Source organism: Hetaerina americana, unplaced genomic scaffold (assembly GCF_022747635.1).
Source record: "Hetaerina americana unplaced genomic scaffold, ioHetAmer1.1.p SCAF_2, whole genome shotgun sequence".
Lineage (NCBI taxonomy): Eukaryota > Metazoa > Arthropoda > Insecta > Odonata > Calopterygidae > Hetaerina > Hetaerina americana.
This window is the reverse complement of record NW_027286763.1, coordinates 55,729,602-55,744,508: the sequence shown is the minus strand read 5'-3', so window position 1 is coordinate 55,744,508 and position 14,907 is coordinate 55,729,602. Positions and strand designations below refer to the sequence as shown.

At 36.2% G+C, this 14,907-nt stretch overlaps 1 protein-coding gene across 1 annotated transcript; it reads left to right on the top strand.

Moving 5' to 3' along the window:
* Nucleotides 1-21: 21 nt before the first annotated feature.
* Nucleotides 22-13,730, top strand: RpLP0-like (ribosomal protein LP0-like). The gene is made up of 6 exons (XM_071584599.1): nucleotides 22-207; nucleotides 276-438; nucleotides 3,225-3,374; nucleotides 8,265-8,416; nucleotides 10,041-10,117; nucleotides 13,107-13,730. Exons 1-6 carry the CDS (start codon nucleotides 180-182, stop codon nucleotides 13,272-13,274), a joined length of 738 nt encoding a protein of 245 aa, XP_071440700.1. The 5' UTR covers nucleotides 22-179; the 3' UTR covers nucleotides 13,275-13,730.
* Nucleotides 13,731-14,907: the final 1,177 nt, after the last annotated feature.

The following is a 14,907-nucleotide window of genomic DNA, read 5'->3' as shown; positions in this document are numbered from 1 at the left end:
CTATGCTAAGATGCCATCTGTCGCACATGTCAGGGTCAAACTTTTGTTTCTCCGTTTGTGTAATGGTCTAGTCTGCAGCGAGGAAATTTGATTGTATCAAGTTTTAACAGTGCAATTTTTGCAAAAAAATCTAGCATTTAACTCGTGCTCAAGAAGGGGATTCTTATCATAATTTTAAAATGCCCCGGTCAAAACGTGACCAAAAAGGTACGATTATCCTTAAAATGGCGTGCGCATTCTTGTCTCGTGTCTATACATAATATTTTTTATTTCAGTCTCTCTCACGAAGACGGTGAAAAAAGGATTGCCATTCAGGAAGCAACTGGCTGATGAGATTAAATCTTGCACGGAGAATTACTCTTGTATTTTCACCTTTACGGTGCAAAACATGAGAAATGAAAAGCTGAAGGATTTAAGAAAGGAATGGAGGCATAGCAGGTCAGTAGGAAGCTATCACTGTATTGATTGCCTTTCATTTGGCCCTCCAGCATTGAATTCGGTAGGTTCATACATGTGATGGCCCCACCTTTCCCTCAATCTCGACGTTATCAATGCGTACTCAGGGTAGCTCAGAGCACAGTCAATGTATGTTGCCATATTTCCTAGAATCCCTATTTAATTTAATTTGGTACATATTTTGACGTTAAAGTCAAGTTTGCCATTTAAGGTCTTACCTAGTTAGTCGGAAGAAATCAATCATTAAAACTTGCCCCCTACAGTTCGTGCCGCATTCCGAACTGAGTGATTTTCTCATTAGTTTTCCCTGCTGATCCTCTTACTTCCGTTCTTTGTAACACGGTTGAAGCTATGTTAAACTGGAATACAAACCCTGTTCTCTAGCAACTTCCTCCAGGAAAAGCACATGTCTCGAGAATACGGTAATGTACTCGCACCTTGTTGCGATCGTAATATGGGACCGACTTCCGAATTTAGTTTCCTTTATAGGTTTATGCATTGCTTATGTTTCTAACTCCCATTTGGAATTCAACCAAATTTTTTGCCAGCTCATGGAAGGGTCGTCTTGAGTTTTGGGCCCAATCACCATCATCAGAATTGCCTGAAGTATAATATTATGACATATTATTTGGTTACTTTCTTACGATTCCTTGGAATTATTATTCTATTGACAGTACGATCCATTGAAGATTTGACCTTAGAAGTTCTTTATTGATATTTTCTCGTGAAGAAAAGCGTGCCATCATCTTAAAAAGTTTTATTTAAGTATGACTTTCAATCGTAATAAAATCTGTGAATACCCATTTAAAACGGATGAGCTTAGTACTCATTTCATGCTATAGAAATTTCAAGTATAAATTATAAATGATTAGCTACATGCAGTGATAATCATCACATATTATTTATTTCGAAGCCCACCAAAGACAAATGCTGAGCATGCACCCAAACATTAAGCACCTAATACGGTTATATCGTTAAATGTTTATGTATTAAACATGCTCAAAGATGAATAAAATAATGAAAGATGTTTAATTAACCAACAAACCTTTAAACAACATGCTAGTTGAAATTCTTTCATCACTTTTGCCACAGGGTTAAGTATTTATTTTATTTGAAATTGTCATAAATGAATAGCAGATACAAATTATTCATTGGAACAGAAGAATGTGACAAAATGTAGGTGTCAATTGATTGGAAGAACATTTCTCATAACCAGTTGGCAAGCCTTAGATTTAAAAATGACTTGCTCCATGTTTTGTAATCTTGAACACTATATCTCATATAATTCTCTTTTATATTATTCATGCCTATTAAAACAGCAACAGATGAACACCACCTTGTATTCACAGAAATGCATTGCACCCATTGCAGGTTATTCATTCGTAATTCAACATTATGTTCCTCATTCTTATCAATTTGTCTACACTTCATAGTCTAAACAAATTGTAAATACTTCCTCAGTACAGGAGCCATTTTTAGGAACTAATATGTTTTTCCAGAACTAATTTTTGTCAGAACATAGCACATCTTCCTTAGGCCAAGTAAAATAAAGTGAAGGCCCTTAACGCGACAAATTTCGCAGAACATTACTTCTCTGTGAAGGGGTCTCCTCTAGGGTGATATACCACTACTCGTTGTGTACACAAGCAATGTAGGAACCAATCAACCATTTGAACAAAAACAAATGTGAAATGGTTAATTGTGTCAATTTCCGTGCCCTCGTGAACAACCTGTTATGAATATGTACATGAGCTTGAGCTCAATCAGATCTTTCAATGAATTGAATTTTTAAATTTTTTGTTTTCTGCCCAATGATGATATATTTCATGACAGTTTGTGATCGGATGACAAGTGATGGAGACTAGCTTTCTTAACAATTAACTTTCTAGTCTTCCTGATGTCATCACATGAGGACTTCATAAGCTAGTTGCAAAAAAGGTGATGTTGCATTAACCCGATGAATACAGGTTTAAGTAAGATTTACAGACATAATACTAAAGAGGGTGAGAATCAGTAGAATATTATATTTCATGTGCAAAGTCTAAACCATGGTCAAGGCCATTTCTATAAAGTAATGGGATGAATAAAACAGCTCAGATTAGGGTAAGTGAAACAGATAGTGGGAAATATGGGTTTTTGTAGGTTTTCAAACTACAGAGAATGTCAGACCATAGAAATGCACATTGCTAATCAGTACCAACAAATTTATTACCCAAGGAGAATTCTGATTTATTAAGCATCATATACGTATATGCAATTTTTTGGTTGAAGTATCTTTTATTGCTTGACATTTTCGGAAGTGAAGAAATATATGCTCTCCTTTGGAGTTTGTTTTAGGTATATTTATGCACTAATTCCTACTAATAATTGGTTTGAATTAATTTTCTCTAAGTGAGTTGCTCAGAATGTGTGTAGATGGATAGAAAGTCACTTCGCATTGAAGAAAGGGAAAGAAGCATTCATCATCGTGGAGAGGATTTATCATTGCTGATGGTCGCCCACCTCAGGATGTTAGGGTCCCCTCAGGTGGTGGGTGCCAACTTTTGTAATGCTCATATTCTGCTGTTACACCATGTCATAACCTTTGAATATGGTGAACCATGTAGAGCATATTAGTTACCAAGCAACCAGGAATTGCATCTCATGATGATAAATTAGGCTTTTGCATTTGAATACCTTTCATATCATTAATTATATTTGAGAAGTTTTAAATGTTGTTCTCATATGCTGTTTTATTACCTATTAAAATCAAATTTTTAACTATTTAGGTTTTTCTTTGGAAAGAACAAAGTTATGGCTCATGGTTTGGGTAAGAATCCAAGTATAGAAGTGCAAAAAAATATACATAAACTGGCCAAGCAACTCAAGGGCCAGTGTGGTCTCCTCTTCACCAACAAACCAAAGGATGAAGTTATCGAGTAAGTTATTATTTTTATTATGAATCAACACTGTCAAATAGTTAGCCATGACATTCTGGCAATATTTAGCCATTGTGTCCGGGAATAACTAAATTAAAGGTTTGACCTTTATGGAAAGAATAGTTAAACATGGGGGAAAATATGTAGATGATACCCTTTGCTCCAATTATTATTCAAGTGACATTACCTCCACTTTCATTAATCAAAGTTGTAATAAGAACATGTTTGTGGTTTTAGACATACTATTAGTAATGAGAAAATAGTTATAGAAAACTTTGTATGATTTTGCATTGTTTCATGTCTCTGATTTGCTTAATCAAGTGTTGAATTCACTGGTCAGTCCCTCCATCCATTTCACCTCCAAATTTTCTCTTTGCAAATTTGGCCTAGAAATTTCAGTACGCCATTCCCCTTTGTTGGGAATAGTGCAAAAAACTCTCAAAGATAATCTTAAGGATTCCTTTTTGCTAGTCTTATGTTAAAATATTATAATCGTATAAGTCACTTGAGTCCCTGTTTGTTGTAATTGTTAATTCAAGTAGAGATACTTCTCTAGAAAATCTATGTACTGTCAAAGTACTGAAAGAAGACACTTTGGTTTTCCAGATAGAATTTTTTTTTATTTTGATCTAGTTTTGGTACAGCGGAACATCATCAGGTCTAACCTGAAGATGTTACGTTGTAGCGAAACCTAGTAGTAGTAGTAGTAGTTTTGAGGGGAGGCGACCGACAGCTGAGGTCATTTGCGCCATAGGGGATGGATAGGAAAGGATGAAGGGTGGAGAGAAACCCGGCGTCGGCATTAGCCTACTCTTAACGAAAGGCGCCAAGGGGTCCGCAGCTTAACGTCCCATCCGACGGACGGCGTACTCACTCAAAGTGCCCTCCACAAAGCACCTCAAGCAGGGATCGAGATACCTCTGAAAAATATTCAACACCGCCGGGATTTGAACCCGGGCCCTCTGGGTGGGAAGCCAGTACGCTAGCCCCCGCACCATCTCGATCCCCCGCGAAACCTAGTTAGTAATTAAGTAAATTGTATGTGTAAAATCAAATTGTCCTCTTTCATCATGATGGATTTCCACCATGTTATGCCTGAAACTCATTTATTGCTGTCAAAGTATTAATTATCACATTTCAAAGTATTATTATAAGAGTCGGTAATAAAGCTCTTGATAATAAGTTCAACATGATGCTGTACTGCTATTTCTAAAGGGAAAATAATGTAAGATTTAGAAGGCTCTTGAACCCAATGGATGGCAAGTTTCAATTTTTATTTATTCTCTGCACATTATATCATCCCAGAACATTCATACCTATTGCTCATTTGTTTTTAGCTATAAAATAATATTCTCTGCTGCTATATGGGTTCAGGTTGCATGATTGCCATTCTGGGGCTTGTCTCACAAAATGTTGCTATGGGAGTGATGTTCATTCAGGTAAAATGACTCCCTCCCCTTTTCAGTGCATCTCCTGAAGATCTCCAAGATCTGTTGAAGGCTCATCCACAAAGATATTTGGACTAAGTATTAGATTTGCAATTGATAAAAAATGCATTCTCAATAGGGACTTTTGTCTTGAATCGGTCATTTACTGCCATTGTGTTAAAGGTGAGAGTCTTAATCATTTTGAAACAAAATAATGTAAATTCCTCCTACTTCAGGAACTATTTATTCCATGAGGTCTTCGGAGGAAATGTTTTCTTGCAGCATTACAGCTCTTTGAAAAGTTTGCCAATTAAGTCATGATTTCCCTAAGGCATAAAATTTTTAAATTTCTAATTCTCAAATACATCTGAACATTTCAATCTTTTATTAAGTGTGCTTTCTTTTAATTACTACGAGAGAAGTTGAATGTCTGTTTAAAACTGAGCAACAAATTATTTTTTTGGTGACCCTTAAAAGGTGTTTTGGTTGGAGCAATGATAATTGTTTCTGGAAGGGTCACCAATGCCAATAAGATGGAAGGGTAGGAGTCATGAAAAAGTGTCCGCTCAGCATGTTCCTCGGTGATGTGGATGCTAAGGCCTCCACATCACCAAGGTAGGAAGTGCCTAAGTAGGTAACATTTGAGTGATGTCCTATTAAAAACACTACTGAAGGGAAACCACCTTAATTATTTATCCCAGAAATGTGATAATGGACACTATTTTGAAAATGAGTCCTGGCAATCAGAGGATTCATCCTATTGTGCTGCCTGTGTTGTGCAGTAAGAGAGGCAAAGCTTCCAAAGGTGTCACCTCATGAATCCTTGTAAACTGAACCAGTTTGAAATGGTACTTGGAATGTTAAGATGATGTTGAGGACAGGGAAATTAGACAATATATAGCTGGAAGTATATGGGCTCATTCGTAGTATTTAGTAGTATTAGTATTCGTAGTATTTAGTATTCGTAGGGTTGTAGAGATGTCATGATTGTGCGTGCGTGGCTGATGACCCCCTGCCACACACCCTTGAGGCGGCTTCCTGGGTATTATTATCTATATGTAGATAAAGCGTTTTAAGCTCTTGACGCTCCTTTTTGGGGGTCACTTATTTTCATCTATTATAACTATGCAGCAATTTCCGCAGTACCTGGTCACTAAAATTCAGATAATATAGTATATATGATAGCAGCAAAGTTAAATCTTTATCGGGAAGTAAGAAAGGGAGATCAACGATAGTAGTTAGAGATAGGGTAAGGTAATAGTTGACACAGGAAAGATACAAGAGAGATGGAAGGAGTATATAGAAGAACTGTATAGTAAAGAGCTTAGACCGACAAAGTTAGACATAGAAAAGGAACATGACGTAGAGGAAGATAGCTTTGGTCCAGACATACTAGACAATGAGATAGAAAGGGCATTAAGGGAGATGAAACTAAATAAGTCCGTGGGGGTGGATAACATTCCCGCGGAACTTTTAAAAGGCTTAGGAAAATGTGGGAGGAAGAGGCTATATGGGCTGATCCGTAGTATTTATGAGGAAGGAATCTGGCCGGAACACTTTGTGAGATCAGTTTTAGTTCCTATTCCGAAAGAGGTAAAGGCTACATCATGTGAGGACTACAGGACAATAAGTTTGATATCCCACGCAGCTAAAGTTGTTCTCAGGATCATAAACAAAAGGATAGAGAGTAGGGCAAAAGGTTACTTAGGGGATGATCAGCTTGGGTTTAGGAAGGGCAGAGGTACGCGTGATGCCATTGCAGTAATGAGATTATTAATCGAGAGGAATATAGAACACAACCGGCAGGTATTTGCCTGTTTCGTAGATTTTGAAAAAGCATTTGATAGAGTGAATTGGGGAAAACTAATGAGTATATTGCAGAAAATATGAATAGATTGGAGGGAAAGGAGGCTAATCCGCAGATTGTACATGTCTCAGACTGCACAGGTGCGAGTAGGGAATGGTGAGTCCGGTTGGGCAGTGTTAGGAAGGGGTGAAAGGCAGGGTTGCCCTTTATCACCGTTGCTGTTCAACCTGTATGCAGAGGAAATGATTAAAGAGGTGTGGGAAGAACTGGAGGTAGGAATGAAAGTGGGCGGGGAAGTCATAAAATCAGTTAGGTTTGATGATGACCAAGCTTTAGTTTATCAGTCAGCCAAGGGGTTGCAGGCATTGCTGAGTGAATTGGAAATTAAGTGCGACACATATGGGATGAGAATCAATATTGATAAAACAAAGGTTTTACGATTTTCTAGAGAGAAAAAGGCTAATCTTAACATTAAAGTAAGAGGGCAAAAACTAGAGCAGGTAGAACAGTTTACGTATCTCGGTAGTGTTTTGGACCAACACGGTCAAAGTAGTAGGGACGTAAGGAGAAGAATTGCGCTAGGCAAAGAGGCTTTCACGAGGAGGAGGGAGTTGATGACGGGGACTTTGAGTAAGGATGTTAAGAAAAGACTCGTAAAAACTTTGGACAGAGAAGAAAACAAATGAGGAAGTACTGGGTATGGTGGGCGAGGACAGGGGTTTGTTGGAAGAAATCCCAAGGAGGTAGGAAAAGTGGACGAAGGGGGTATTAAATGGCAGTGGGATGTTGAAGACTGTGATAGAGGGGAGAATGTTGGGCAAACGAGGAAAGGGAAGGAACAGGATAGGGATGTTGGACGGGAGGAAGAAGGTACTCAGAGATGAAGAGGGGTCTGATGTAGAGTAGGATACTGGATTTTGCATTTTGTTAGGTATCACAAAATATTTATTTAGTAGCTGTGTCCATCCAAAAACCTACCTTAACCGGTAGATTACCTAAATAATAATAGCTGGAAGTGGAGAGCAAAAATATAGATATTTTAGAGCTGTATGAAGTGAGATAAAAGGCTTGTGGGGGTTACAGGATGAGTAGTTATTTAGAGTTACATACAGTAGAGTGGAAGATAGCCAGGTAGGAGTGGCAATGATATTGAACGAAAAATGAGGAAGAAGCCTTGTAAATAGAGTCAGCGAATGATACTATGTTATTAGTAGAAGTAAATGCTCAACCAATAAATTTGGTCACAGTTCAGGTCTACATGCCACCAAGCAATGATAGGGAGGAAGAAATCATCGTTCAAGTAGAGTAATTAAATGTGGGTGTTCCTGGAAGGAAACATTGGATGGGGGATGGGAACATAATGGTAGGTGAAGGAAGAGATGGTAATTAGGTTTGGGAACTATGTTTTTGGAACAAAATTGACTGTGGAGCAAAAGCAATAATTCCGTGTGAGAAAATTTCATTTTTCATCAGTATTTATATGGTTAGAGTATTTTCATTGATAAAATACTCAAATCCCTGGTATATATTTATTGGTAGGTTTTATTTCATTATTCATTAGTACTATCGCTTATTCAGCCTATGATATTTTTTGCTATATGTATCTAATCTTGCTTTCCAACAATATGCATCAAATTAATAAACTTTCATTTTTAGGTGGTTTAAAAGTTATGGTGAACCTGGGTTTGCTAGATCTGGAGATGTGGCTCAAGTCAAAGTAAACCTAGAAGCAGGGCCTTGTGCACTATTCCAATCTTCCATGGAGCCTGTCCTGAGGAAATTAGGCCTACCTGTCAAGCTGGATAGAGGTTTGTTGGTGTTTTGTCATTAAATAATCATGTCTTAATGACTAGGACTGTCTTAATTAGGAAGTCTAGTGTTTTGTATCACCAAAATTTAGAGCTCATTATTGCATTCTTTGCATGATAAATCCGAGTCCAAGATTTGGACGCATAACTTTTTAAGGTAGGAGTTATAAAGTGTTCATTTTTTATTCACTGCTCATAAAACTCAAATGAGATATAATCCCATTAACAATCCTTAAAAAATGTTTACACTTGATAAACACTCACAGTGAATTTACATTAAATATAAGAACCTAAGTAGTAGGGCAGTGATGTACTTTTACCATCATGCTTTGCTCTCTCTTCTTTCTTCCTTGCTCTCAGAAACCTCACTTGTAGCCCACTAGTAATTTTTATTTGTTACAACTTAATTTGACACATCAGCTTCATCCTCGGGTACAAAGTTACACATACAGGTCGGTTATATATATATGGTGAAGGTTAAGAGGGGAAAGGGGTGGCAGAAATTGGTTGGAGTTGGTGGGGGTGGTTGACGGAGGTGGTGGTGAGTGGGGAGGGAAAGATTGGAGGAGAATGGAGGTGATCAGGAAGGTTCACCGATGGGGATCACGAGACACACTCTTGATGAGAGAGAGGTTGCCATCAGTGGGGAATATCTTTGAGATTCAATGTCATTAAGGTTATGCCCTTTTCCCACTTGTCTTCTTATCTCCAGCTCTTCCAATACATCCATTTTACTCCCTTTTTCGACAAAGTGTAGAATGTCAGGGGTGAAGTCACTTGCTTGTCCCTCCTCCTGAAGATGACTCACTTAGTGGGAGTGGGATGGTTTCCCGTGAAGGAAACTTCTCCGGTGTCCCCTGCTCTTGTTCTGATGGATCTCCTGGTCTGCCCCATGTACTAGGTATCACAAATGACATATTTCAAATTGTACACTCCACTTTTTTCAATTCATCAGTCCTGTCTTTTGCTCTGTTAAAAAAGATTCTTTCTGTAGTAGTAGGCAGCCTTAAATTGGTCTTTTTGAAAGACCTATCCAATTTTTAGGGATGCATCTCTGTAGGATGGTAATTTGCACCACTTGAACTCCCACCCCCACTAATCAAACCTATAACATATTCCTTTGTTACACATGGGTCCTAATGCTTTCTCCTAGGAAATATGTGCTTGAACTAGGGTTGGAAATCCTAAAATTTAAGCATGTGAATTCATTGAAACTCATCTAAGTAACTTATAGAAACAATTTATGCCCAATTTAATAATTTCAAATATATAGCTATGGGACTTCATATGAGTAATTAAGAATATAACCTGTCATTTTCAGTTTTCATATTTCATCTCCTTTTCCATAAGGTGATTTAAGGAAGTTTCTGGGTTCAGGTAATGTAATCTTTCACCCTGGGTAGTGTCTGTGTATAGAATCATGAACGTATAGTATTAGAGTTTTTATTCATTCAAACGTGTAGTTTAAGTGGCATTAGAATTGTTTCTATTAACTTAATCCAACAAGGGTATTCAGTGTTTAACTTTATAATTATTGTTGCTAACATAATTAATATAATCAATGTTACATCATTTTTAATTTTATTAAAGTTATAAAAAGTTATTACTCTTCTTTCTTCTACAGGTGCAATAACACTAATCAAAGACTATACAGTATGCAAAAAGGGTGATATTCTAACCCCAGAGCAGGCTCGGATACTGGTATGTATAAATGATTCAAAAAAATTTAATTCTTTGATTATTTCTTATCTCAGTATGAATTCCTCATGAGAAAGAAAAGAATTTTAGAAGTACCAACTTTTTTATTTCATCATACTAGAATCTCATTTCTATTACCATGCTATTTATGGGCCCATTTATGTGTACAATTTAATATGCAGCCAATATCCTGTGAGTTGTTCAGAATTACATTATTTTATCCCAGATAATGCAAATGATACCCTGTAATACACTTCTTCTTCGACTTGGCACCCTAACGTGTAACGAGTTGGACTTCATCCAAACAATTTAATGGATGTTAAAGGTTAAATGAGCTCTAACAATGATGTAAAAATAGTACACAAAATGCGGAAGTTCAATAGCTTTTCTTTTTCTCTAAGTCATAGCCATTTTTCAATCTTTTCATTAAAATGGAATTAAAGAACAGGAAAATTTTAAACCACCAAAGTAATCGTCGTTCTGTATTTTATGCTTACATAAGCTGAAAACCTGTTGAATTTGTAATGACAAAATATATAGATGATGACTTGGATGATTTATTTGTTTATGTTAAGTGTAAATGTTTCATTTTATTGATATTTAGTCATGTTAAAGAGATGACCAATTAGTCAAAAGCATTTTCTGGTTATCAGGGAAGATAAACAACAACGGTATGGTTTCTGTGAATTTTTATTTATACTGGCAGACTATATACCAACTTGGGGTTTAATATATACGGCATTACCCAAAATTTCCTGGAATTTTCTCATTTAAAGCCAAAAACATGATATTAATGTCAATTGTCATTTTCAAAGTAGTCACCTCCAGTGCATGCAATGATCTCAGAAATTTCTTACATTTTTGGGAGCATTCATGAAGGCGGTAGTATGTTCAAAATCAATGCAATTTCATTTGGACCTCTTCAATTGAGGCAAATTATTGCTCTTTCAAATTTATTTTCATTTTATTGAGGAGTGGCAAGTTGCAGGGGAGTATGTGAGTAGAGTAGGGGATCATTGGCATGTTTTTTCGTCAGGAATTCCTTCAAAACTAGCAAGGTTAGTAGGGTGTATTGTCATAGTGTCAGCCTTTGTTCTTCCCTAACTTGGGCCTTTTACACTCAGCTTTCTCCCTTAGTCTCTTCAAAGCCTCACAGTAAAAATTCCTATTTAAGTCTTGCAAGTGAATGAAACTCCTTATTTTCAATTTCATGAATGTTGAAAAAAATCATCTTAATCGACTTGGTGTTCTGAAAACTTAGCATGCTTTTTTGACCATGGAGAGGATGGCACCCTCCACTGTGATAATTGCTATTTGATTTCAGAGTCTTAAACCAATGATTCACCATGTGTAATAACTCTGGACAGAAAGTTTGGATCAGCTTGAAATGTTTTTTGCACACCTGAATCCTGAGGTCTTCTTTAGTCCCTGTTTAAGATGAGGGAGGCATCCTTTGCTAAAAATCATCTCATGTTCAGCTAATCCACTAAAATTCACTATCATGTTCCAAGTAACTGTCTGTCTTTCATAAAAATTGAGGATTGTCTCCAGCTCTTTGAGAATCATTTTACTTACTTTTGCGATTATTTCCTTTGTTGTCCGTGTTGATGGTCAACCCAAATTGTTGCCATCCTCTGCAGACTCCCGGCCTTCCTTGAAATGCTTGAGCCACTCAATGTTCTTGCTTGTTTCAAGGCATGTTCACAAAATGCCTCCTTCAGCATGCAATGGGTTTACCTGCAGTTATCTGGGAAACAGAATTTGATTCAAATCCATTGCTCCTTTGCGTCATCCATTTGTAAATTTGCAGAAGTGCAAATACCAGTTATAACATAACTCTCAAAAATATACACGTATAATGAAGAAATTTGCGAGACCTCGTACTGATTTTTGTTTGTGTGGAATATTCTTGAATATGTATTGAAACTGGTAGTGGTATGCTATAGTTTTTTGTGTGAAAAAATATTGTTAAATTATTCAGTGTTATTAAGCTTCTGTTTTATTCTCCGTTGAAATAACATTACTATTTATTCAATTTCAATTGATGTAGCTATAGGATTTAAACTGATAAAAACTATTCAACTGATTTCCCAAGTACTTCAGCATCCCATGGTCTTATTTTTGGTTGAATAATTTACTAAATTTCCAAATTTGTTAGACATTTTATTTAAAATGTTGTTAAATTTAGTGAAAAAGAAATGTATGGAGAAGTACATGTCCCAGAGGAAAAAAACTGGTGTGCACCTATGGATGCATCGTTCAACATTTGCACCAAAATAAAGATGAATGCAGCTTTTCCCGTGGGAAATTTGTTATTAATGTTCGTGTCTCGATTGAATCTGAAAATTTTTCAAGGAAGCCTTGACTACTTACATTTGATTTAACCTTCACATTTTCATTGTATCTCTTTCATGGTTCATAAATATGTTGTCAGCTGTTGTAAAACTAGTTCTTATAAGTGTTTACTTTTTACTATTGCATGATAATTCATATAATTGTTGACAGATACGGATGAGCTCTCTTAACTGAACTGCATGCTCACTGTCAAAATGTAAGCTCTGAAAGCTGTGAAAAGAGGGAGCTGAGTTGGATTTAAATAAAAACTTTGGCTCATTTGAAATGGTCTAATAGGCTACACCTAAATTCTTAAATGGCAATTCAGACCTTGATGAACCATTATACATTGGATGTGCAAAGTAATGGGAAGGAACAATTTTGTGAATTTTGCTTGCAAAAGTGAGCCAAAATATGAGTGCACTCATTAAAGTTCTAAGTTAGAAGTTGAACCTTGAAATTGTTTACATCCCCATCACTCGTGAATTGGGTCGACATGTAATGGAAGGAACTGGAGTGCATCTTTTAGCAATCATGTGTTTTAGTTGAAATAGATAGGTAGGTAGGTGTCACTTCCATGGTTTAAGATGCCTATTGTGTTGGGTGGCATTTTTGTAGACATTTTGCTTATTTATAATGTTCTTTCATCTCTTCATAGAAATTTTTGGATATTCAAATGGCTGAGTTCAAGATTCATCTGGGTTGTGTGTGGACAAATAATGGAAGCTTTGAAATCATCAATGGAGGGAAGATGGTGTTGGGAAAACATGATGGAGAAACTGAAATGGAAACAGAGGAGATTGATATGGATGAAGAATCAACATGAACCAATGATGACTGATCAGTGAATGTCTGTGCTACATTGTGTGTGAAGTGTGCAACCAGAAAAAATGTTTAATTGAATGAAAGAATTACCGGCTGAAAAGGTGTAACTTAGTATTAATAAGTAATACTCACCTTCCAACTGTGGAAGCTTCTTTAATGTCTCCTGTGTAAAATTTAAGGGGAGATATAAATAATTCTAAGTACTGGTGGGAAACGTTGCGCACCACTAAAGACTGCAGAGCTGGGAGGAGGGCTATTATTTTAGGACTTCATATCCCTGATTGGAATCAATCAGGAATGAACTGACCTTTGTAAAAGTTAATGAAAATTTCTGAGAGGAAGTTTACATTTCCCAAAAACATTTTTATGGATCAAGATAAATGTTATATTTGTTGACTTGTGAATTCTAATATCACATGGTATCGTTATTTTTCAATAAAAATTCATCGTGAACAAATATTCTTGAGTTTCACTGTGTTATTGTTTTGGTTTAATGGACACTAAATATTATTTTTAACATTTCCATTCCTACTTTATAAAAGAAGCTAGACTGTGACATTCTTTTTAATAACTTTTTTGAAGTTGATTTATTAGGCCAGTCATTGCCCAGTGAAGGTAATAATGCCAGTTATTAATGGTTATCACATGGGAGGTATAATTGTGAATTATTTTATCTTTTTACAGTATTAAATGAACTTATAAACATGTATTTTTTTTAGAAATTATAGTTTAATTTGGAATGGTTCTAGTGAAGTAATGTATCTCGGGCATACTAGCAAAATGTTAAATTTTTTGCTTCAAAAAATATTTGAATGGGATCTTTAGTACCGAAGTTGAAACTTGCTTGATAGTTCAGTTTTTAAAGTTTCTTTGTGTTTAGGTGGCTAGTGGATTTTTCCACATACATGCAGAAAAAAATTAATTTTTTACAAAGATATTATAAGTTATTTCAGGAATAATTCGTTATTTGGTTGACTTACATAACAATTTTCGTAGATTGTTATCCATAGTTATTTTAATCACTCCTGAAGTTTAGTTGAATTCGCTTTTGCCGTTATTTCATGCACATTCGGGACTTATCAACTGCAATAAATGCAGTCTTACATTCGTGAAATTGCCGGGAAGGTCATTTACATGCCATGTAAACAGCAATGGAAACTGTGGGTACACCATAATTTACCTTCTTTATATTTGAAGAAAATGTATTGACCTTACCAGAATTTGAGACATGGTGTGAATTTTGACCTATCTGATACTTGCTTGTTACAGGTAGATGAGGTTTTAACGAATTACTGGACATTTCAGTGATTCCATAAGTTGAAAAGCGATGGAAGAGTATGTTATGGCCTACAGTGTTCAAGGCTTTTGTTGAATCAGTGTACAGTTTTGTAGAATGATTATTGCAGTAAAGGGCATTTACAGGGTTAGTAAGAAATTCATATGATGTATCATAGGAAAATGAGCTGATTTGGTGTGAACGCAAATGTAGAGTCTCTAATGACTACACCTTGGCTTTTTAAATGGACGGAACGATTGAGTATACGTGATTTTTTCGAAAATTGACGACAAACTTGAAAGGAAGCTGATGGGCCTGTAATTATGGCCATCCTTTTTTTGGACACTGGATAAACTGC